Source organism: Hippopotamus amphibius, chromosome 11 (genome assembly GCF_030028045.1).
Source record: "Hippopotamus amphibius kiboko isolate mHipAmp2 chromosome 11, mHipAmp2.hap2, whole genome shotgun sequence".
NCBI lineage: Eukaryota > Metazoa > Chordata > Mammalia > Artiodactyla > Hippopotamidae > Hippopotamus > Hippopotamus amphibius.
In genome coordinates, this window is record NC_080196.1 from 1,264,069 (window position 1) to 1,288,732 (window position 24,664).

The window sequence follows — 24,664 nt, forward strand, 5'->3', positions numbered from 1 at the left end:
CGACAGACGTGATTTCTTACGAAGCCCACAGGGAGAGCAACGTGCCGCAGCATGTGGGAACGGCTTGGTACCTGGACAGCAGCGGTGCCTCGTCCACCTGTGGGGGCCTTAATCTGTTCCTTACGGGTGTACTGAACGCACCTCATCGCTTCTCACTGCCACATGCTGTTGGTGTACTTTGTATTTGCTCTGTTCTCCCCCCTGGCCAACTCTTGGTTTACTCAAGGTCAGTTTTTCGCTTCATGCCACATTTGTATTTTAACACCATAAAGCTGATGTTTTATTATGATTGTTTCTGCTGAACACCTGACGTCTTTTACCAAAGACACGAGCCATCGCTTCATTCCACAGAGACGCCGCAGCTCGGCTGCCACGAACACCAGCCCCACAGGGTGTGCACGTGCGGTTTCGACAAGGCGAGCAAGGCTGACGGCGCTCCTCTGTGCCCAGGATTACTTCCAGCCTCGCGGCCGACACCTGTCGGTGCTGCGACCTTGGACAACTCACTCTCATGCTGCCCCAGCTTCTTCGTCCATGAGACAGACGGCATGGAGACACCTCTCATTCCTTTCTGTCTCACAGACGCTGAGGGTGTCTGGGGAGAACACACACAGGTGGGTGTCCACCGTTTGTTCCCTAAACACGATTTCAAAGAAAGAATATCACCTTATGGGCTAATATATATTTTAAATTAAAAAATTTTAAAAACTAGAAGTATGTGTGAATTTCCATATACACATAAAGAAATGTGTAAGTTACACAAGTTTGTCAAAATATTTCTAGAAGTACCTTTAGAGTGTTAAAAATGCAACAGAAACATCTCATGGGTACAATAACTTTCCTAACAGGCTTGCTTTTAATGTTCTGATTTGTGGAGTAATCTCAGATTTTATTATGATAAGCAACATATTGGAAAAGAAGCTGCTTTCTTTTCACATGCTACTTTAAAGTAATTTTAAAATTCCTCTGTATTCTTACGCAATTTAATTTATATAGTTAACAACTTTGTGACATCAGTCTTATTAACTGATTAGGTTTTCAAAGAAGCAACACAAGCAAAAAGGTTTTTTGCACATGACATTTTCTTCATAGAAATGTAATAGTTCTAGACGATAAACACAGCCTTTATTTCCTAAATAGAGAAGACACAAATCTGTATTTTCAGCAGAAAGATGGCACCCCTGCCACATTTGTGGCAAACAGAACACTACATGTATTTATGTACATGTAGATATAGAAGTATGTAAATTAAACAGAGAAGCTCGTTTGGAGAAACAAAAGAAAAGGTTTTCAGACACATGTCCAGTTTTGTAGAATTTTTCCATGAAATAAAGCAACTATTCTTTTAATTTAGAAAGAATAGTACATTTTTTTATTTTGAAAAGTTGGGTGCGTAGGAATGAAAGCACCTGTTATCATCTGTGAACACCATTATGTAACACACAGTGGCAGTTACTCACAGGACATGTGATGATACAGACACTTTCGTGCCCTTATGGACACGTAGTTCCAGAATTTAAACTACTATTCACTGCTGATTTGCAGTAGGTGTTCCTTGCGTGCCTGCACGTATAGAAAGCAAACCTGAGGCGTGAGCACGTGCGCCGCCGGCCGTCACGGAAAGGACGCGCAGCGCTGGCGGAGGCCCGGGCTGGCCCCGGCCTACGGCTCTCTTCATCAGATCCGTGGTTCCCACTGCCAGCCCTGTGCCCAGCACAGGAGACCCGGCCACCCTCAGAGCTCCCGTCACCTCCTCGTCACATAACCAAGTAAGCATCCTTACAGAAAACCACCGAGGCCTGCACCGGGGAGAAGACACGCCCTGCAGGGAAGCCCGGTGCCAGCGCATCCTGCAGGAGGGGCTGCTGTGACCAGCGCGGCTACCAGGCCACTGGGTGCCCCCTCGGTACTTCGGCGAAGCACAGGGGAGCCCCAGCTGACCACACACTGCAGGGATTCTGCGACGGGCGGGTTAACTACTGACTCAAGGTGACTTTCCTGTTTATTGGGAATCTTCTAATAAGACCACCTTGCTGCCTTGAGAGAAACCCACACTAAATCCCAGTGAGCGTTTCTGGCTGTTGAGGATCTCAGGATTCCGATTCCGGGAGGGAGGGGGCAGCGGACATTCTCTTAAAGGGCCAGACAGTGAACACTTGGGCCTCCGCCGGGAAGCAGCCACGGGCACCACGCGACGCCTGTGCGGCCGGGCTCCAACGACACTCTACGTGCAAAAGTGAGCAGGTGGGCTGGACAGCCATAGTTTGCCAACCTCTGGGCGAGACTATGGATAGATCAAAAAACACCTCTTCCACACTTCTTAAAGTCAGAAATTCTCATGGAATGTTATTCATGCAGTCAAAGGAGGCCTTGTCAATTATTTTTTGTTAGAGAGAAAATACACGTCCCAAGAAAGTAGCATCCGTTTGGGCTGTACTTAACCAGGTGTTTGTGACAATGTACCTTAGACAAGACTGCGATCTACCACCGCACCAACTAGAAAAAAGTGCTCTCTCAGATAACAGGCAGAAGGACCGAGGTGCAGACAAATGCTCAACCTGCTTAAGAAAACAAACTCGCTCAACGTACTAGAGCAACACAGGCATGCGAGCTACGGGCAATTAAAAATGAATTCTGAGTATTTACCAAAGTGTATCAGACAGAAGCTTTACTTCCAAACAGCTTGCTACCAACTACTACGTATAAAATAAATAAGCTAGAAGGACATATTGCACAGCACAGGGAACAAAGCCAATATTTTATAGTAACTACAAATGGAGAATAACCTTTAAAAACTGTGAAGCACTATGTTGTCCACCTGAAACTTATATGATGTGTATTAGAACGCTTCTTAGCAGGCAGGCACTGTTTTAGGTGCTAAAGACGTAGGAATATAATATAGTCCCTACCATGAAGGAATTCTCAGTCTGGCAAAGAATCTCCTTAAAAAATAACCATTGACTGCGACAAAACAACAATTATCAGATTAATTTAATACAAAAGTTAGTTTTCAAGTTTCAAGAAATGTTATAAGTATTAACTATTAGATATTTTATCAAATAAGTATCACATCATTTTTACATATATCTCTATTTTAATTATTTTCCATTATTCGATTATATAAATGAAATAAAAAAGAGATATCATTGGTTTCTAGATATATAATAAAACAAAACAAAGTGGTGTGTGCTACAGGTCCAGTTTTTAACAAACATTCAGCCCTCAATGCAGGTGTCACGTATAGAACAAGCTACTGCGGTGTTTGAGGTGGTGACGCTTGGACCGTTTCTGAAGGGAAGTCCACAGTGGGCCCATGCATGGGGCTTGTCTCCTTTTACCCCCTCTGCTATTTACTTTTCTTTAAAATAGAAAAAGAAGTATTATTTTCAGTTTTGATCTGTGATTCTCTAAGAATTAGCAATGTTGAGTATCTTTTCATTTGCCTTTTGGTCATCTGTATGTCTTCTTTGGAGAAATGTCTGTCTATTTAGATTTTCTGCCCATTTTTTGATTGGGTTGTTTGTTTTTTTGATATTGATCTGTATGAGCTGTTTGGATATTTTGGAGATTAATCCCTTGTTAGTTACATCATTTGCAAATATCTTCTCCCATCCTGTATGTTGTTTATGGTTTCCTTCAATGTGTGAAAGCTTTTAAGTTTAATTAGGTCCCATTTGGTAACACCTCACACCAGTCAGGATGGCCACCATCAAAAAGTCTAAAAATAACAAATGCTGGAGAGGGTGTGGACAAAAGGGACCCCTCCTGCACTACTGGTGGGAATGTAAATTGGTGCAGCCACTATGGAGAACAGTAAGGAGATTCCTTAAAAAACTAAAAATAGAACTACCATATGAGTACCATCCCACTCCTGGGCATATACCCAGATAAAACTCTAATTCAAAAAGATACATGCACCCCTACATTCACAGCAGCCCTATTTACAATAACCAAGACATGGAAGCAACCTAAGTGTCCATCCACAGATGACTGCATAAAGAAGATGTACACGTATACAATGGAATATTACTCAGCCATAAAAAAGAATGAAATAATGCCACTTGTAGCAACACAGAGGGACCTAGAGATGATCATACTAATCAGTCAGACAGAGAAAGACGAATATCACATGATGTCACTTATACGTGCAATCTAAAAAAATGATACAAATGAACTTATTTACAGAGCAGAAACAGACTCACAGACATAGAAAACAAACATGGTTATCCAAGGGGAAAGGTGGGGGAGAGGGATAAATTAGGAATTTGGGATTAACTTATACACACCACTGTATATAAAATGGATAAACAACAAGGACCTACCGTATAGCACGGGGAACTAAACACAATATTTATTCAATATTTCATAATAACCTATGTGGGAAAAGAGTCTGGAAATAATATATATAGATGTGTGTGTGTGTGTGTAGCTGAATCACTTCACTGTACAACTGAAACCAACATCTGAATCAACCATACTTCAATAAAAAAATAATTTTAAAAAAGAAATGTTACTTTTAAAATAAATTTTTTAAATAAGTGATTAACATCAACAAAGACAAAAACCAGTTCTCAGCAGGAGGTGTGCAGACAGAGGATGGGGTGATGTTTAAATCCATCTTCTTCTACGACTAAATGATTTTCCCTGCCCTGACCTAACCCCAAACCGCCGAACTTTGTTTCTTCTCTGCGAGAGGAAAGGCTGAGGGGGAAGCACAGAAACGCAGGCCGAAGGCACGGGCAGGCCTGTGCCGGGAGGCCTGACGTGGACCCCCAGCACCCCGCGCCCCGCGCCGTCGGCAGGCAGGGTCGGCTGAGGCCTTGCTGCTCCTCACCTCCGCCCAGGACGCCCGGAACCCCAGCTGAGCGGAGGGACACTTCCAGCTGCCCCGTCACTCGCTTTCCTCTCCAACAGCTGGATGACGGCCGGCTTCTTCCGCCTGCACCGCCCTCCTGGGCGGTGGCCACTTAGGCCAGCACACAGTGGAAACGTGCCACCACTAAGCACGCCCGTGGGAGTCTCGCTCTAATCTTTCCTCGTGACCTGCTGGTTTAATCACGCGGCTACACAGTCACATACAACTGCACTGGCCAAGTTATAAGCATTACCAACTGCTGGGCACGAAACAACTTACGACATTGGATCTCTCATTCGCTCTCAAGCTAAAAGGCTAAATGATAGTGAAATTTAATAAAACACCTCAGAATTAGATTACACAGGTAACGTTCACTTTGTAGAGTGCGCACGCTTTGTAGCCACGTCTCACGCTTCAGTAAGTCAGAAGTAACGACAGGAGTACACATTTTCCTGTTTAAAGCCCAGTGTTTGGAAGAGGAGAGCTGGCATGTCGCTAAGTCTCAACCACCACCACAAAAGGGAAGAAGCCAACGCAGACCAATGCGAGTTTCTGAAAAAAGACACAACAGTGATGCTAAATATAGGAGTGATTTCAAATGCATCTTAAGACATCCTCTAGAAGCACAGAAATTTCTGGGTGTTTGTTTAAATGGAATGTAAAGAAAGAACACTGACTTTCCAACTGATCCAAAGTCAAAACAGAAAGACGCCACAGGTGGAGCCTTCGTGAGCGGCAGTGATTTGGGGAAAAGCCCTGGTTCCTGCTCCGCCCCTGGTGGTCCAGGGACACCTCCTGACACTCAGTTAAAACTCCCTCGATGAGACCTACCGAAGGCAGTGGTCAGGCGGGGGCACTGCTTGGCCTCATGCTAAACAAAACCCCTAACGTTAGTAGGTAACGAGGACTGGGTTTACATTTCTTCATTTACCACTGTGACTTCCACGTCGTTAAAACAGGTGTGAAACGCTCCCAGCCTGTACAGCACACATGCAGCACACACACACGCATGCACACGCGTGCATGCACACACACACACGGGCACACGCGTTTCTGCTGTGGACCCTGGAGCTCTCTCCCCGGCAGCACGTGTACCAACCTCTCCTGGGGCTCTCGTGATTGAAGAGGATGCCGTTCACTGCAAAGAGATTGTACGCCTCCCGGAAGTTCACCACAATCCAATAGGCATAGAGCTTTGCTGCCCCTGTTGGAATAATTTTTCAAAAGCAAATAAGACAGTGATTATTATAAAAGACAGGGTCTTAATATTATAAAAGACAGTGATTTTCACTCAAACAAGTAACAACTTGCAATATTTACAGTTTGTAATGTATCAAGATAGGAAAAAATGAAGCAGAAGCCAAAGACAAATAAAGGTTCCTTTGCCAGGTAATCACGTGACAAGGAAACACTTAAGAATTTCTTCCTTCTGTAATCATCACGGTTCGCTCCTTCACAAGCCAATTCACCCGACTATAGTGTGTGCAGTACATCAAACTGACCTTTCTTAGGTCTTATCCCCTTTTTCTCAGTTTTACAGAACTAGGGAGTGAAAAATATGGGCTCAATATTCCAGCCGCTTTCAAATTCTATCACTGAATTCTTTCATGAATGCTCTTTTTACAAATATATTAGATGTAATAGACTTGTTTGTCTGCTTAAGGGTTTGAGCTCAGGGAGAATTTCATCAGGGAAATGGAATCAACAAACACGAGCTTATGGCTTCAGCACAACCGCACACAGTTCAGTAAGAAGAACCTTCCTGCACCAAATTCCCCTTTCAAAGTGATGTCTGAAAGGGTGACGCGAGGTGGGCATTCCACCCTGGAGGCAACGGCGGCAAGAGCTGGCAGTGAGCTCAGCCGAAAGGTGTCTGACCAGCGAGTCCGGTCCCTCAGTCCGTCTCACGCTGGCCTCACCCCACACGACTTCCGTCACGAGACAGCGACAGATCCAGGCAGAAACACCCCGGGAGCCGCGCTCCGAGCCCCGCGCACCCTCACCGTAGGGAGAGCGCGGGTAGAAAGGGGTGGTCTCCTTCTGAGGTATCTCCTGCACTTTCCCGTAAAGCTCGCTCGTTGAGGCTTGGTAGAACTTCACAGAGTTGATAAGGCCACAGGTCTTCACTGCGTCCAGAAGCCGTAAGGTGCCGACCCCGTCAACGTCCGCGGTATACTCAGCCAGGTCAAAAGAGATCTGGAAAGAGCAGGTGAAGACGGGACCACGTGAGTGGGCGCTCCCGGGGGAACATATGGCGAACTTCTCTACACGGAAACATTACGTTCGTCAGGAAATATTACTCTAAGAGTGTGGGTGGCATCTGTTTCCCACATCAGCTGGATGAAAAATACCTTAAGAAGTGGGTGTAAATCACCCACGTGGACACGAGGAGCACTGACCACACACAACACCTCCCGGTTCCAGGGCCGCAGACCTCTGCTCCCTGGAATCATCCGGGCGCACCTGGAAGTTCAGATGGGACCTGTCTCTTGGGGGGCCCCGGAAGCCCACACTTCTAATGAGTCCCAGGTGATGTTTATGCACAGGTAAGTCTGAGAACATGTGATTAGAGCACAGTTGATTTTAAAAAGAATTATTTTCTATTTTTAATTAAGCTACAACGACTTTTTAGTGTATCAGATACACAATATATCTTGTAATTATACAACACACTGAATACAGCAAGGCGCTAACGTATACTGAGTTGGTTGACTTCTAAGAAGAGGGTGTGAAGGAATAACAACATTTTGTAGTTCTCAAATGTTTCCTTTAAAGATAAAGGTGACTGATGTGCTTTCTTCCTAAATTACTTGTAAGTACAATAAACAAATTAACCTCATATTCAGATCTCCTAAACCAATAAGGCTAAAAATCTCTGTCTCTGGTTTACGCACAGGCTGCTGAGGCCTCAGCTGCCCCTGGAAGCCCCGCTCCGGGCCGAGGGCCCCCGATTCCTGCTGCCGCCCTGTCCTTGCGCAGGGCATCCGGGGAGCTCCCGGGCCTGCCGCTGGGGCCTGACTCACACCCCAGGACGCACCCCTGTTCACCAGGCCAGCGAGGCTCACAGGCTCACAGGCAGCCAGGAGACAAAACAGAAGGAAGTACGTTTCACCCGCAATCCTTCAAAGCCAAGAAAGCGAGATCTGGGACTACTTCATCCTTTCTACACAACAGTTTACTGCAGTAAAATGCACACACCACAAATGCACCCTTTAAAGGTTACAGTTCAGTGGTTTTCAGCACATTCACAGCTTCCCCTCCACCTAAAAGCCCAAAGCCCCTCGTCTCTGTGGACCCAGCCTTCACACTGATCTGATCACTCACCACCCCCGTTAAGTCGAAGCTCCGAGGACAGGGATTTCCCTTGTTCCACGGGAGCCCCCGGGGCTGAAACATCGCTTGTCTCAGTGCGTGTTGGATGAACGAAGACAGCATCGTAACCACAGAGACGGAAATCGAACCTACAAATATCAAAATACAACCACAAAACTAGTAGAAAAAGTGGGGTATTAGGATGACCAAAGAAGGCTGATAACTAAATTGTAGTGAAATAGGTAAAATTTTAAAGAGCAAGATAAACGAAACTCTATGCAAAACTTTGAAACTTCAGCATAACAATTAGGACAAAGGCGTCACAGGTCCACTGTGTAAGGATGTAGAATTCAGAGCACGGAGCCCATCTTAGACCCGAGTTGGGAAGCGGGTGGGAGGAGCCGGTTGGTGAAATAAGCAAAGACCCTGTCGCTGGACACAGTCACGGGCCGGGCGCTGTCAGGACAGCCCAGAGCCTCCAAGAACCAGGGCATTTAAAGTCAAAGGGAAATAGTAAACTTAAGTTCAAATATACAGCAGATTTCTCTTCTCGACATTCAGAGGTATACACAGACACCCCCAGAACTATCCTCACTTAGAGAGCCCTGGTAAATCACAGCAGCAGCAAGGACGTAGGAGCTGGCCCCCCAAGGGCCGTGGGGACCCGATGCAGGAACTGAAGGCCTGCCCTGCCCTTCCGCACAGCCCGCAGCCTGGGTCCTAGATTCCGGGGGCGTTGCCACTGCAGCGGACCGCGGGCCTGGCTCCTGCGCTGGCCGCGCACCAAGCAAAGCCAATGCCAGTGATGGTCCCACCGTCCGGAGCAGACAGCTCCCCCCAGCTCCCTCCCTGAGGGCCTCCTCATGGTGGTCACGCCACAGGTGACCCCCAGGGCTCGCGTCGGCGACTGCCTAGTGGCCTGGAAGCCCCCCAGGACAGGAGCCTCGTTTGCGTGTTGGTTTTTCTGTTTTCCTACCAGTGAGAAGCCTGCCCGTCTCACAGAAGGTGCTCGGGAAACAGAACCTGAAGGAACAAGACGGCACAGAGCCTGAGTGCGGACGCATCACTTCTCAACGACCCTGTCATGCAGTCAATAAAAGAGTGAACTTCACATAGGAAGCAAATTCGATTTTTAAAATCTCAACGAAGGAGACCAAGTTTCCTGAATACAGATGTCGCCTCAGAAAAAGAGAAGATTGTTGCTGCAAAAGAACCATATGTGGGAAAAGACACCCGGAGACCAGGGCCCCTCCTCCAACCTCTGACTCCCAGAGACACGGGAGCTGCAAAGGCTGGGACCACACAGGCAGCCAGCCGTTCACGGCTCCTCGGGACTTGGAATCTGCCAGAGAAAGTTATTAATCAAGGAGAACAACAGTAAAACATCCCTGTCCCTGCGACTCAGGGTCTCAGCGAGCGGCCCCCTCCCCGCCGGAGCCCTGTGTCAGCAGAGCCGCGGTCCCAGCGAGGTCCAGAGGGCCCGGGGCCCGGGGAGGGCCCATCGCTGTCTGAGGGGCAGCCGCCCTGCGCGGCGGGCACAGGAAAGGCAGAGGTGACCTCCTGCTCGCCTGCCTCCAGACACAGGTGAGAAGGGGGAGTGGAGGACCACAAGGCGCTGCCCCAGGGGTTGGGGGCGTGGCCGAGACGGCTGCAGAGTGTGGGGGACAGAGACTCAGAGGGGGAGATGACGGGGACGAGGAAGAGGGGCTCCAGGGGGAGATGGGATCAGCAGGCGCCGAAGGACAGACGGTGCCCCCCGCCCGCGCTGGGCGGGACGGCAGCCCCAGCTCAGGCGGAGGAGAGGGGCTGACCGCGCACACCCAGGGAGCAGCCTGTCGTGCAGGCCCGGGGGCGCCAGGACGGCGGGGCATCACCCCAGCCGGGCCTCCTCCCCGCGGACGCCCTCCCAGCCTCAGCTCTGTGCGCCTCCAGCCCGGCCAAGGCCCAGCTCGGAACCTTATACTCCGACATTCATACGCCAATTTTATGTGATTTTTCCTTATTTTACTGCAATTATATTTTTTGTTCAAAAACATTTATAACGATAACTTGAAACATCTAACAGCCATAAGGTCTGAGTCCACCGGAGTGACGGATCGCAGCCAGACTAAACAAAGGTGGCATCTTTGTGAGCCTCCGCACGCCAACGTAAATGAATCCTCGTTGCCATTAAGTGTTCTGAAATACTCCAAGTCGACTAACAACTCCCACGGGGAATCAGAACGTGCACCGTGTTTGGGCAGGAGAGCGCCCACCCCCCAGGCACCGCGCTGGCTCCCGAGGCCTGGGACCTGATGAGAGAGAGCCGTCCGACCACGGCCCACGCAGGGCCAGGGCTCTGCACGCCCGCCCGCTCAGCTCCCCGTAGGACTCGACGGTCAGGCTCCCGAGTCTCAGGGTTTTCCCAAGTGCTGCTTTCTTCCAGCGCAGGATTCTGCCCTGAGGTCCGGCTGTAATTCTTCCCAAACCTGCCAGCACCTCCGTCCACTGACACGGAAAGGCCGGTCTCAAGGACAGTCCTTCGGTTTGAGAATCTTCATTTCCGCAGAGTTGGGTCCCCCTCCCCACTTCAGTGATCCAATTCTTTGCCACCTCCTGTACCTCCAAGAACCTCTGGTCCCATTCTTGCTTTCTCAGTTAAGACAGGCTATCACTCAAGACAGATAACAATCTAAACTTCTGGTTTCACAGAAAATCTTAATTTAAAAATACCGTGTGACTCCAACGGTCACAAATGAGCCCATCAGACATTTGTTTTCCTGCCCATTTTATAGGGGCTTATCAGCTGGTGGGGGAAAAAAAGGCACTGAGAGTAACGATGTAGTTTTTCTGGAGATTCCTTACAGATAAGCAGAAATAACCAGCCCACCTCATGAAATTCATCACCCTGGGATAGCTGACCAAGGGTCCACAGGGTCCCCGGATAGGGTTCAAGGGGGCCTGTGGGTTGGGGTGAGGGAAACAGAGCCCTTCACGTTCACTGACGTCTACCTGAAGCGTAGAGTGCAGGCAACGACCTCCAGGAGCAACAGCAGCACGTGGGCCTTGCACTGTCTGACACGGCGCAGGGCTCTGTGGGGGCCCTTGAAGGCGCGGGGGTCACCAGACCCACCCCAGGCTTTGCTCTGCACGGTGGTGTGTTGTCACATTACTGCATCACAAATCCGGCTTTTAACTACGGCGATGCTGACACACAAATCGAGTCAGCTCCCCGTGTAATCCTCAGAGTCGTGCTTGTGCCTGTGACAACCCCCTCCTGAGAACACCCGCAGGCTTCACCAGATTGTGGAAGTCGCCAGCGGCAGATGGCACAAAAGAGCGCGAGAATGTCTCCGCAGGCGGTGGCGACAGAGTCCAGTACTTCAGAACGTGCTTCACGAAGAAAAGCCCCCAGTCTCTCTCAGGGCCCACATCTCCCCCATCAGCAAGCGCCTTTCGCCACGGCGGGGTCTGACGCACATAACTGTGACAGCTTCAATTATTCTAGGGTCTGCACCATCGACAGATTCCTGACCTCAGTGACTAGGTACCAAAACCACGTAAGTGCGTAAGGCCAACATGTGACCCCGGAGCTGGACACGTAATCAAGAGGCGAATAATCAAACTAGCTCTGAGCCCTAGTTTACAGTGTTTACAGCTTTAACCTTCTGAATTATTCTGATCACATGCTGTTGGCAAGGGCGCAGGAGTGACTACAGGGATTATCTAAATCAGGGGGACTTAGCCAAGAGCCTTAGAACACTGAACCAAGGGATTAAACTCTCTGTCAAGGATAAGCCAGAGGTGCCTGCAGGATTGAAGTCTCGTTCCCGTCACCACTCTGGTGATGGGATTTGGGGAGGCCTCGGCACAGACCAAGCCTGCGCGGTCATGCAGGCCGTGGACAGGAGGACCTAAATGGTGTCCACTGTTGTCGTAACGCATCACTGTTACCTTCCGACTACTGTCATTACAGCTGGGGTGGCCACCACCACAGCACTGAAGTAGGAATTCAGCATCTAAACAGCTAATCACTGTTTCCTCCACAGACCATCAGAACAGCAACAACAGAAACAACGAGAAGCTGCTGAGATGGCTGCGTGCGTCAGAGAAGCTGAGTGTGCGCAGGGGCAGGGACGCAGGCTGCCACCTTCCGCGGGAGGAGAGCTTCATTAAGACGAAGCAGAGCCAGAACTCCTGGCAGGGAAACAACGCAGGGAGCTGCAGCCCCTGGCAACTGGCAGGTCCGAGCGTCTGTAAGTCACAGCTCCAGAGTGACAACAACAGCATGCCACATGGAACAAGCTGTTTTCTGTCCTTTTTGCCTCCATTTCTCTTGACCTACTTCTTCTTCCAAAAATAGCATATAGTGTATCCATTTTAGAAGGAATAATACAGAAAAACTACCCAAACCATTGGGGGAAATGTGCAAAAGCCTTGTTTAAATGTGTTGGAACCGCGCAGAAGCCTGCAGTGCCCCCAAGTACGAAACCAAGTGGTTAACGATGAGGACAGCGGACTCACAGACTCAGTGCCTGATGCACAGTCCTGAGCTGTTTGACAGACACTGTAACTGCCGCCAGAGGGAAAACCTAAGCGCGTGACGACCAGACTGCAGCCATGACATAAACAGCTCCATCGTGAGCAGAACGGAGCCTTCACAGTTCCAAGAACTGGCCTCAAGAGGATGGAATTAACACAATTGCCCATAGTGGTCTATATCTTTGTGGGTATCAGAGTAACTGTAGCTTGTCTGCCTGTACCGGTAAGCAGGCAACTCAAACTGCCAGCAAAGAGATGCGATAGACCCATGTCGCATCGTCCACTCCTAGAATACGGCACCTACATCGGCAGGAAGGGGTTACAGAAGACGGACTTCGCCCCTGATCCCACAGAAACGGAATGATGTCTGACAAGTGGGGAATTGAAAGCGGCTCTTTTTGCCCCTTTCCTGTTTGCCTCTAACCCTGAAAGAACAAAACTGGCCTGTTGATCCTTTCCCTAGATTAAAAGAAGAACAAAGAATTAAGTAAAGAGTGATGAGCTCTCTACCCCAGCAGTCCCCTAGGAATCCTGCAGGAGATCACCCAGGCAAGATAACATCTAATGAGAGTCAGCGGTCTGCACGCCACGGAGAATGAACGTCGCAGAAGCCAACCACCTGCCTTGACGATTCACCGAGATTTTCCCTTCAAAAACCACCACGGCCGAGCAGAATCTTCGGAGTTGGTCTTGGGACGTGCGTCTGCCTTCTCCCCAGATTGCTGGCTTTCCTGATGGAAGCACCTTTCCTTTCTACTGACACTTGCCTCTCGAATTATTGGCTTTTGAGCAGCGACCAGCCAACCCTGAGCTGGGTGACAGTAACATCTCACAGAGACCGAGATGCTTTGTTGAAAATGTTTCATTGAAGGCCCTGGAAAGAAGAACCAGGAGCTCGAGACAAACAAGAACTGGTGAGTGAAACAGGGGAAACGGGGGGAAAGGTGCACTCAGTAAACTGGGATCATTTAAAATACTGTCCAAGAGACTACAAGGTGGGGTCCAAGGACAAGAAGCCCAAGGCAATGAGCAGTGCGGCAGGGTTTAGAGACGGCTGCTGGGGAACCAGGCGGGAGGGGGCAGGGCCTGGGGAGCCTGCCCCTGCCTGCTGGCGAGGACAGGGGCGTCCTGTTCCCAAACTCTGTTTGAAGTAGGTGGGTGGAACAGTGGTAAATACCAAGCTGCCTTAGATCCCAGAGAAAAACTAAAATGCAGACAACTTGCTGAACCCATGCATGCATGATACTGTAAAAGTCTACGCACTGCGATAAAAATGCCAGCAAATCCCTAAGAAGGTACCTGACTGCGGAGGGGAACTCAAATGAGGTTGTCATTTTCGTAGTGAAAAGTCTAGCAAAGCGTACGGTAACGGGCAGAACCAATGAACAGCTGCAGAGGGGTCACAGCAGAAAATAAAGCTGGTCTGTGAGAGCTGATGCTGCCTCATCACTTTTGCAAAATGTTTTCAACGACAAACAAGCACAGGCAGGGAAGAGTAAGAGGGAAATCAAATCATGGTTATGATTCTGCTAGAGGCCTTGACACGTGCGTTTAGCACAGTACTCACAGGAAGTCTGCCCACGGGAAAAAGCTCCAGCTCAAGTGCCAACAGTGGGGCACCTGCTCCCTCCCCGGCAGCCCCATCCCAACAGATGGATCGGGAACCTACAGACAGAAAACTAAAAGTAGGAACAAAAACATACAAGCTGGGAGAGCAAAAGAAAACAGCAAATCCTGTCCGTGGCTAGTTTAGGGACTGTCTTTAATGTTTTGAGAACAATCTGGGAGAGGAGGTATACTATGAAAATCTCGCAACTTACATCGTGAAAAGTCACACTAGAAATAGTTAACCGCACGATCTCATGAAGCTGCCCCAAAGGCTGGAAAAATGGCAAGACACTTCGAATTGGACCATGGAGATGGTGCATTTAAGACAGGAGAGGGAAAAAAAAGTGACTGGTGTCACATCCTCAGAGCTCCAAGCTCAGGCTTTGGTTTGATGCTGAGAAGCCAAGAAAATGTGGCGTCTCCCCCAAAAGAGCAGAGAAGCAGTGGCCCACTGCCCGGGCACAGGGGGAGCCCGTGACGTCCTGGTCGTCGCACTTTAAGACTGTCCTCCGGATCGCAGAGAGTTCTAGAGAGTCTAGAGAGAGTCTGAAGCATGAGGAAAACACTCAAGGAGACCGAGCGGCTGCCGCGCGGGGAGGCGGCTAGAAAGAGCCAGGTTTATTCGGTCTGTGAACTCCAAGCCGGGAAGTGGGTCCAGTGACTCGGGCATTGTGAAATAATACAGGACGTGAAGAGAGAGATCCTAAACCAGCTCTTTAGGGTCCAGAAGACCCGAGGGAGGCACACCCTCCACGGAAGACGGATGAGCGCTAAATGTGCACCACAGAAGCCTGTCTGCAGCCGGGTGGCGCGGGGAAAGCGGGCTGCTTCCCGGGCTGCCTCCGGCGCAGCTCAGGCTCCCTCCGGGGAGCAGACGGTGCAGGAAGGAACCAGGCTTCGGGAGGCAGGGACCGAGCCCGACCCGCTCGCCACCGCGCCGGCCCGCGCCGGGCACACGCGACATCTCTCGAGGGAATGAATCGTGACGAGCAAAGCGTGTCAACATCGCCACGCACGGCGGATCCCTCAGAGAGGACGGCGGCTGCAGAACCGCCCCTTCCTCTCTAGGCACCTTCTCCCGGATGCCGAGTGCCAGCTGTGAAGAGGGGTCACCCCGCAACAGCAACACGGTGTGCACCCTGATGGAAACGGAAGCTGAAGGCAACTCAGCAAGACATGCTGAACCGTCTGAACAGCCACTAACAGTCGCATCGCTGACACGAACGCTTTTAGTGCGCGTTTCTGGTATTAAGTATTATTTTTAAAGTAGTGTTTTTCTATAACAAAAAAGTATATAAGTATTAGCCACGTACTTTCAAGTGTGAAAAAAAGTGCTGTGTTTTCATGGTTTTTTCCACATTCGAACTGCTGTGTGGTACAAAATTTAGATTTCACAGGAAAACGAAGGTCACGCTGGACAGGATCTGTCTTATTTTCTTTTGAGTATTGTCCAGTTTGATATTGCTGCGCTGCAGGTCAGTGTCTGTTCCCCTGAGGTCTGTGAGCTGATGTGAACACTATAGGGACACGAGGACGGGACGGAGGGAGACAATGCTGCACCTACAGCACATCAGGCAGACGGACACATGAAACCAAGAGGAAACTGGTTTCTGAGTAAAAGGGAAAATAACCAGCATCCAAGTCAGAGTTTAGCAGGAAAAAAAGCACTAGAACTGGTGAGTCCTCAGAAGTAGAAAAACGCTAACTTGCTATGGCGGTAATTCCCTTGGGCAAGCAGCACATGCTCACGGGTGTGCGGCAGGTAAGTGAGAAGCCAGAAGAGAGTGGCTCAGGAAGGCGCGGACAGCAGCGTGTTCAGATGCCGGGGCTCCACGTCTTACCCTGTCGGTAACCGACACGTGTGTCTCGAGGCCGCCGTCTCCTTCTCCTCAATAAAGTCCTTTCCGGCCCCTACTCTTCCCTGCACTTGGGGGCACCACACACGTATCTAGCAAACACCCATCTGACTGACTTGAGGACCGGTGGAAGCGAGGGAGACGAAGGCTCAACCTTCCGTTCCAAACAGCCAGTGAGTACCGTAAGCAGAGGTGCGCTCAGGCGAGAGCGCCGGCCTCGAAGGTGCAGGACGTCCAGGCAGCACCGGACACACCGCCCGGAGCCCTGCAACTGCTCCTGGCGACCCCAATGTCCTGTGTGAACCTGCCCCACTCAACACGCGGGTCTCTCGTGACCGCTGCACAGAGGGAACGCTCTCCGCGCAGGTCGCCGAGCCTCCTCCGGGGCCTTCCTGAACTGCGTCCTCCAGGATGATCCTCCCCAAACGTAAACCCAATCAGGTCACATTCTTCTAAAAGCATAATGGCCTCCCACGGCTTCCAGACGAAGTTCAAACACCTTAGCTGAAATAATTCAAAAACAATGCGTTCCTCATCCCTTCAAGAAACACCACTGAATACCCCTCACGTGCCTTTGACGTAGTAAATGCGTTTTAAGGCCACCACCCCCTCCGTGCTGCTCTAAGCAGGGTAATGACGAAAGTTGAAGACAATTTAAAATACATAGCTGTGTAGTCCTAACTCGAAACGGAAGCTGCTGTAACACAAAGCCGTAGGGGAGGCACAGCTGTGCACCCGCGGGAGGCCCAGGCTGGGACCGGACGGAGGAGGGTTCCAGCTCCTGTGCGTAGCGGGCGATCAGGGCTGACTGCACCGGTGCAGCCACAGTTGCTGCTGAAGACCAAGGAGCGGGGCGTAATTATGCAGCCCCTGAAATGAAGATGAAAAGAGCTGCTTCTGCCAGCCTGAAACTACAGATTTTTGTTTGTTTTAATATTAGGCTACATTGTCTGAAACGAGAGGCACAGGGCAGCGGACAAAGCTTCATAACAGGACCTGCTCCAAGATGCCAGACAGGTTTGCCACGGACGTGTCCAATCGGATTCCAGCAGCAGAGCCAGATGGAAACTCTAAGCCACAATACAGTCCTGGACGAGACAACTTCAGAGGCTGGGCGGTGGCAACCACAAAATCACCAACAACGAGGCGCAAGGGAGGAGGGGAGGGAGGTTCCTGTTGAATACAGGCCTGCACACCAAGTTTTTTAAAAAGAATATTAATGTTAAAGAGAGAACCAATGAATCTACAATTCAAGAAAGAATTTACTCCAGAGGAAATGAAAATAATACCGCATTCTGAAAATGGTCTTAAAATACTTCCCTTTAATATCTCTCTAATGTTGATTTTAAAATATATCTCAAAGACACCAAGAAAAAAAATATCAGCTAAAAACAAGAAATCTTTTTTGAAAACAGGCAAAATGAAACAAGAGCAGAGTTGAAAAAGCCTCAAAATTCTGGAAATAAAACAGCAAAACCCAAACTATGAAGACCGAAGACAGGCACAAGTCTTTAGAAAATACAACCAGAAACCTCACAGTAAGAGTAGATGCCAAAAGAATGAGTACATTTTGTGCAGACTTGGGTCTTTCTTCAATCCTCAGTATCTGAAAACACACAGGTTCCGTGGAAAGAGGGAGCAAGGCGGGGAAGGGTGGCAGGCAAGGAAGAGCTGAACTGTAAAACCAGGTCCTCAAGAGCGGGAAGGTGCCACACGTTTGCCGGCCTTGAACCCGCCCCGGAGGAAGCAGGGCAGGCCAGCGCGTGCACGCGGCTCGGGGCGGCCTGGGCGTGGCGGGCGTGGGCTCTTACTCTGCGCAGAACCACGTTGTCTCTGGATGCTCAAAGCGTAGGCTTATTTACGGCGGTTTGCAAAGTGGACGGCCTAGAAAACTAGTGCGTGCCAATAATGTCAAGTTTCAGCATCTCTGCTATTCCAAAGAACATCACTTTCCTTTAAGATTTATCACAGCAAGACAGGGTCATAAATCACAGGTAATCTGTACACGATGTTCTCTGTGTTCTTAACGTCTGAGGACATGGCCTTCCCTGGGAGCTCTCTAAAGTAAAATGAGACGCTGGTACCTGCTCCCCCTCCCCGAAGCCACGGGGGCTGCTCTGAGATGAGCTCTCTGGGAAGGGAAGTGTGAGCGCGGCCGGGGCAGGCCTGATGTGAGCCGGGGGGCCTCCGTCCACGCAGGGGCCACAGTGCTGCCGGCCTCCTGCACCGGCCCCGCCCCCCCCCCCCCCCCAGCGACCCAGAGCTTCCGTCCACCTGTCCAAAGCCCCAGCGCTTCCCCTACGAGGCCTGGTCTCTCTCTACCTTCAAGAGAGCAGAAAATAGGTAAGAGTTCGGTGAGAAAGCCAGCTGCCCAGTCACGGAAGTGTATTAACAGCGTCTCTTCAAGCTTCTCCACGAAGGCAGAATTTACATGAAGGAAACCTGCACCGTGAAGACCCCCCGGGGGCGAAGGAGGGGCCTCCCGGGCCCCGGAGAACCACCGGATTCGAACCCCGTCACGAACCCCGAATCCCGCCCTCGCTTTACGTACCTCTCCGTTCACTGCGACTGATCGAATGATCTGGGGAGCGGTCGGGGATATGGGCTAAAAGCAATTTATCTTTCAGGGTACTCTCCAAGCCACTCTTCAAAAACGCTCAGGTTTCAGCTGCCCGGGACTGAGGGTGTGGGGCTGGCGGGGACGGGCGCGGAGCAGGCGACCCCGAGAGCCCCGCGCCCTGCCTGGCGCCGTGAAGGCGCAGCAAAGCCGCCGCCGAGCCGGACAGGCCCGCTGGCGGGCACAGCGTGCGCCCTCGGCGGGGAGGCCCCGGCTGCGCGGAGCCTGAGAGGCAGAGGGGGCTTGAGACGTGGTCCGGGAGCCGGCGCGTGAGGACGGGGAAGGACAGCCCCTCATCGTCCCCTGGGTGCCTCACGGGGAAAGAAGGCTGAGACCAAACAGGGGAAGGGGGTTTTAAAAACCTTTTTTCACCTGCTTTTTGTTCTTTACTGTTTATACACATCCAGGGAAGATACACTCAACATGTAAAACCCACCAAAAGTTGTCGTGTCTCTTTGACACGCACGTTTCTCTCATTTTTATTTTACTTTCACTTTTTGCTTCAGATACACTGAGTCCTAATCTTTCCAAAACCGGCATCGGATCGACTGTCAGTATTCTTATTGTTTATTCAAGAAACATCTGTGGAGCAACTTCAAGGCCCTGGCATGTTCTAGGCACTAAGGAGGCAGCAGAGAATGAAACAAGCAAAGATGCCTCCCTCATGGGGCTTGCTGCCAGGGATGGGAGAAGAGATCAGACCACATAAAGAAGGAAAACCGAGAGTGCGTCCGGTGGGATGAGAGGTGTGGAGGGAAGGAAGGCAGGGAACGCAAGCGGGGAGTGTCGGTGAGGCTCCCTGAGCAAAGCAGCAAACACAGGAGCAGAAGCGCAGCAGCCACGGGGCTCAGCTGTCCGAGACGCAGGAACAGCGAGTGCCTGGGCGCAGCCGTGGGCCGGGCACCCGCCAGTGCTTTTCCAGTGCTCAGTCATTTAAGCACCCTGGCGAGGCTATGAGTCACAAACTACTATTATATCTATTTTACATCTGGAAAAAATGAGGCTCAGGGCAATTAAGAGGCGTGCCTAGGTCACAGGCGGTAAGAGATGGGATTAACACCAGGGGAACAGTAATAATATTCGGGAAACAAGCAAAGCACCAGCAACATGCCCCACCACGTGCATCCTCTGCGTTAGTATTTTCTACACCCGAGAGCGAGACACACGCGGAGCTGGGGACCTCACTCTTCTGTGCAGCTTAATACCAGGGTGATGCCTCGTCTTTTTCCTAAAAACAGGCTGGCTGTGGTTTAGAATCAGGTTGCCTATGCTAGTATATTTTTAGGTTGTTTTCCATAGTTCAGAATCTATTTTCCCATTGGTGCACCACTGTAAGCAGTGACTAGCTTGCACACAAGCGTATTTGATTCAGAATGCTGCTAAAAAATACACAAATTCAATTTTAAAAAGGAGGGAGTAATTCTTAGTGTTTCAGTCCTCCTATGAGGGAAATGATACCCTATAGTCCATAACTTGTAGCTTATAATTTTCACAAAGCATCAAGAAGGCAAACCAGAAATCACTCTTCAACAAGCATGGAGGGCACACCACCAGGCGGGGGCACCGTGCAGAGTGTGCGAACAGAAAGATGAATGAGGTACAATCCCTGTCCCCAAGGAGCCCACAGGGTCTCAGGCACGGACACGCAAGGACATCCTTAACGCCAGTCACAGCCTCGGCAAGCGGTGACCGTGCACAAGAGGGCGGGGGCGAGTGAACACGCCCGAGGGGCCCGGGTGAGCCAGGGCAGAGGGCCAGTGCGCACGGGTGGCACGGGGAGGGCGCCGAGGGGAGACCAAGGCTCAAGGCACCGGAGGACCTCCCCTTTAAAGAAGAGACCATCCTGAAATCACCAAAGCAACATAAAATTAAGAAAAATATCCAGTGCAGTCCTAGAACACAGAGAAGCATTCATTTAGCAAAAGAAAACTAAGGAATTTTTTAACACCATAAAGCTGGTGTGAGTAGACTGACTGGGCAAAACTAATCAGTGCGGAGCTCCTAGTACCATGACGCGGACGGACGCCTTAGAAGGCACCCCGCCACGGTCCCGAGGAACCTGTAGGCCCGTACAACACGGCCCCGGGGAAACGGGCCACGGAAGCTGCCACGGTGACGCCCCCAGGAGGGGACAACCCGCTGAGTCACGTGGGGGCCACGGTGGGAGACGCGGGGCCGCAACAAGGCAGAGGGGACGCGGAAGCCCCTGCCTCCTGGAGACCCCACCCCCACCCCAGCCCCAGATCCCACCACCAGGGTGAGGAGAGGGAGCAGAAGGTGGGGACCAGGGATGCCACCAGGACCCCCAAACACAGAGTGGCCAAAGCATCCCCTGCTGACCCGTCTCGGGGAGGACAGGGAAGAAAGGCAACTCCCACCCCCGTCGACATCCCCACAGGGACCTGCACACCTGGTTTACAGGAGATTGTGCACCTGGGGAGACGCGCACGGGGGCATCACTGTTGTCACACCGCTGCCCCGACAGCGCCGCGGTAGACACCCCTCCCCCAACAGCAGAGCTCTCAGCCACTCGTGGGCGGGTCCTGGGATCGCCGGTGACTTGCGACACCCCCGCGCTGAGGCCCACGGCACCGGGCACAAAGGCCGTGCCCTGCTCTGACCCTCCCCGGACCAGCTCCTCGGCCCAGAGAGCAGAGCCCGGCCTGGGGCGGGGGCCCCTCCTCCCGTGCCTGCTTCACTGCCCGGGGCACAGCTTCCCACGTCTGCTCCATCTCTGCTCCTTCTAACAACCAGCTGGGTCACGGGGCGGCGGCGGCACGAGCTAATTCTGGCATACTTTGCTGGAGTGAATGCTTCAAGGGGCCTGGGCAGAGGGCAGCTGTGCCACTGCCCAGCTCCCCGTGGGAGAAATCTGGCTCCGAGCCGGCCTCCTGTGCGATGCCCCCTCCCCGCAGCCTCTCCCTGCTGGGGCCGCGTCTTCCAGACCAGCGAGAGGGCTGTTCCTCCACTGCTGCCCCTTCTCTCTGCCATCCCCCCAGCTCTCCTCGTCTCTGCTCAGGGAGGCTGCCTCCATCAGCTGGGACTGCACTCATATGAAAGTGACAGAAAAGCTTGCAGAGAAGCGTACACAAGACGAAAGTTCCCCTGCCTCATACAAGTCTCCCGGTAGAGAGAAAGGGTTAGTACAGCAGCCCCGCAATTACCGAGGGTGCCACTGCTCTATTGCTCCACCATCCACATCACATGGCTTCCAACCTCCAGTCCAAAATGGCTGCCAGGATTCCTGCCACCACATCCACCTTCCCACCAAGAGGCTTCTTCCCCTTCCCCTTTATACACACACACACACACACACACACACACACACTTTATAGATAATAGTGCCTGTCATTTCTATTTGAAAGTAATTTCACAGAATGTAGTCACATGCCTACACCTAGCTACAAAGGGAGCTGGAAATGTAATTATTGTAGAAGACCATGTACTCAGATAAAATCCAGAATTCTATCCCTAAGAAGGAGAGAACAGAAACTGGGTGACAACCAAGAGCTTCTGCCATACCCCCCAGACAGATTTCCAGCCAAGGAACGAGACGCCAGTCTTCCTTGGAGTCCCACCAATTTTCCCAGCAATCCCCGGGATGCCCACCCCCTCTGAGCCTGACGAGAGGAGGAACAGCCGCAGCACCCCCGGGAGGCTGACGCTCACACTCGGTGATGCTGTCCCCACTTCCTGCCCCCCTGCTTAGGAGAGGGGGAGAGGCAGCTCCTGGGCAGAGGGGGGAAGCGCCGGGAGACAGCAGAGCTGGTCCTGAGGTTGCTTCCTGAGCCGGAGGAAGGCACGCCCTGCAGAAGCAGCCCCCCTCGGCGTCCTGGGGGGTCTTCCAGAAGGGGCTGTGGCCTTCCACTCAGTTCCCAGGTGACACACCGGGAGGGGAAGGTCTCCGTTTGGCCTGCGGACCCCTGCGGGGTTTATCCCCACTGACCATTTGGTGGGCAGAGGCCCCCTGGGAGACCAAAGAGACCCACAGCCAACCACCAACGCAGACGGGTTCACACCTCCCTTCATAAAAAGAAGGTGAGGAAGAATCACAGACACTGCAGGAGGGTCAGAGCCCAAACCAGGAGGGAGGGGAGCAAGTGCCTGAGTATAGGAGGGGCCCTTCATCCCTGCGTTCAGAGAGGGCTGAGGACCCACCACCTCAGATGCAGGACAGGTCACTATGGAAACATGGAGAGCAACTCAGGACCAGGAAAGAGCGTGAGGAAACACAGCTGCTCAGCGAAGATGCTCAGTGGAGACATCAGGTAACCTAATAAAAAACTGAAGAAAACCAAATTGTTGCCTTGAACACCAACTCACTCATCTTCCCGAATGTGCAGGAAAAATGAGAACACAGGAGAAAGGAACCCGTGACAGCCCGGGGCCCCCACAGCCACGAGGCTGCAGAGGAAAGGGCAGGAATCAGGACCACAGACCCCACGACCCTGGGGGCTTCTAAACGTGAAAACAAAGAGAAAGACTCCATGAGCCCCCATGAGAGTAAGGGAGGGAAGGGAAGGAGAGAACCCAAGGGCGCAGGGGGCGGGGGGGGGCATGGAGACAATTCTAAATGCTAAAACAATCGCACAATAAGGGTACAACCCCCAGGGAAGGGATTAGGACCCCAGAGCTGAAGCAAGAGGTAATATTAAATGTGGAGACAAAAAAAGAAAGCCATTTTTTTAAATGAAAAGATTTGGAAAGCATACCAGTGCATTCTTCTCAGGCAAAATATTACTTGAAGAAGTACTTAAAAAAAACAACAACAGTAAATAATGCAAGCAATGGGCAGCAAACTATGAAGATAATAAAAATATTAATTAGCCCAGACCCGGTTTAATAATGCAGTTGTGGAATTAACTGCAATTGTTCAGAAAGACAGTAAAATAAAAAAGCTACAATAAAAGAATCTGATCTAGTATTTAAAATATAGATTATTTCTAAAAACCTAGAATTCAAGTAGGAAAGAGGAGATAAGCAAAAAGCATGCAGAAGACTGCCTTTTATCCTTGGCAAGGATGCATGAGACGCAGATACTACTACATTCTTGGAATTCATAGTTTCAAATGTTCTTATGAGAAACAACCAGCAGAGTATAGTTGGAATGCAGAACTCCAAAACAGCTGGGGGTGGACTGTAGCTTAAAGAAAACTAGATAAATAAAAGACACCAGAAACAGAAGAAAAGAAGTAAAGAGACAGCATAACAAGTTTAAAAAAAAACATACAATACAATGGCAGCGATTAGGACAAATGAGAACAAATAGATCAATTATCAAAACAGATGTGAATGCCTTGAATCTTCCTATTAAGACTCAAAAGTTCCTCGAGTATTTTAAAATACTTAATTAGATGCTATTTTCAAGACACCTACCCAAAGCATGAAGCAGAAAGATTGAAAACTGGGGATAAACAAATGCGAATACAAATAAAAGTGGTGACACTAACATCCAATACGGTGTAATTCCAGAAAATAGCATGAATTGGAAAAAGGATGCTTTACGCAGTTTTTTAAAGTAGGCTATAAAAACAGAAAACATTGTCAACACAAAGCAACAAATTAGCTTCCAAATGTACAAAGTGAAAATAATTACAGATGCAGCAGAATGAGACAATAAAATTGTATTTCGGGGATTTCAATATGTCTTAGAATTTGAAGATGAAGTAGTCAAAAATAAATAAACGGAGCGAGCTGGGGAGGGAGGGAGAGAGGAGGAGAGCGGGGGACGTGGGAGAGCTTGGCGATCAGGACACAGGCGTCACTGGGCAGACGGAGGGCACAGCGCCCTGGAGTGGACTGAGCGGTGAGGGGCTTGGGAGGTTGCCGGGACCAGATGAAACAGCCGGTGTCAGGAGAGGCGGTCGTTCCTAGCGGAGGGGACGCGAGCAGAGG

At 50.7% G+C, this 24,664-nt stretch overlaps 1 protein-coding gene across 3 annotated transcripts in view; it reads right to left on the reverse strand.

Annotated features, from left to right (window-relative positions):
- The window catches only part of GMDS (GDP-mannose 4,6-dehydratase), a 454,717-nt gene that overhangs the window by 245,636 nt on the left and 184,417 nt on the right, over positions 1 to 24,664 (reverse strand). For all 3 annotated transcript variants that reach the window (XM_057698406.1, XM_057698405.1, XM_057698407.1), the window contains exons 5-6: positions 6,859 to 7,051; positions 5,955 to 6,059 (exon numbers count right to left, since the gene is read on the reverse strand). In XM_057698406.1, the coding sequence (XP_057554389.1) occupies positions 5,955 to 6,059; positions 6,859 to 7,051 (298 nt within the window). The remainder of the gene's footprint in view (positions 1 to 5,954; positions 6,060 to 6,858; positions 7,052 to 24,664) is intronic.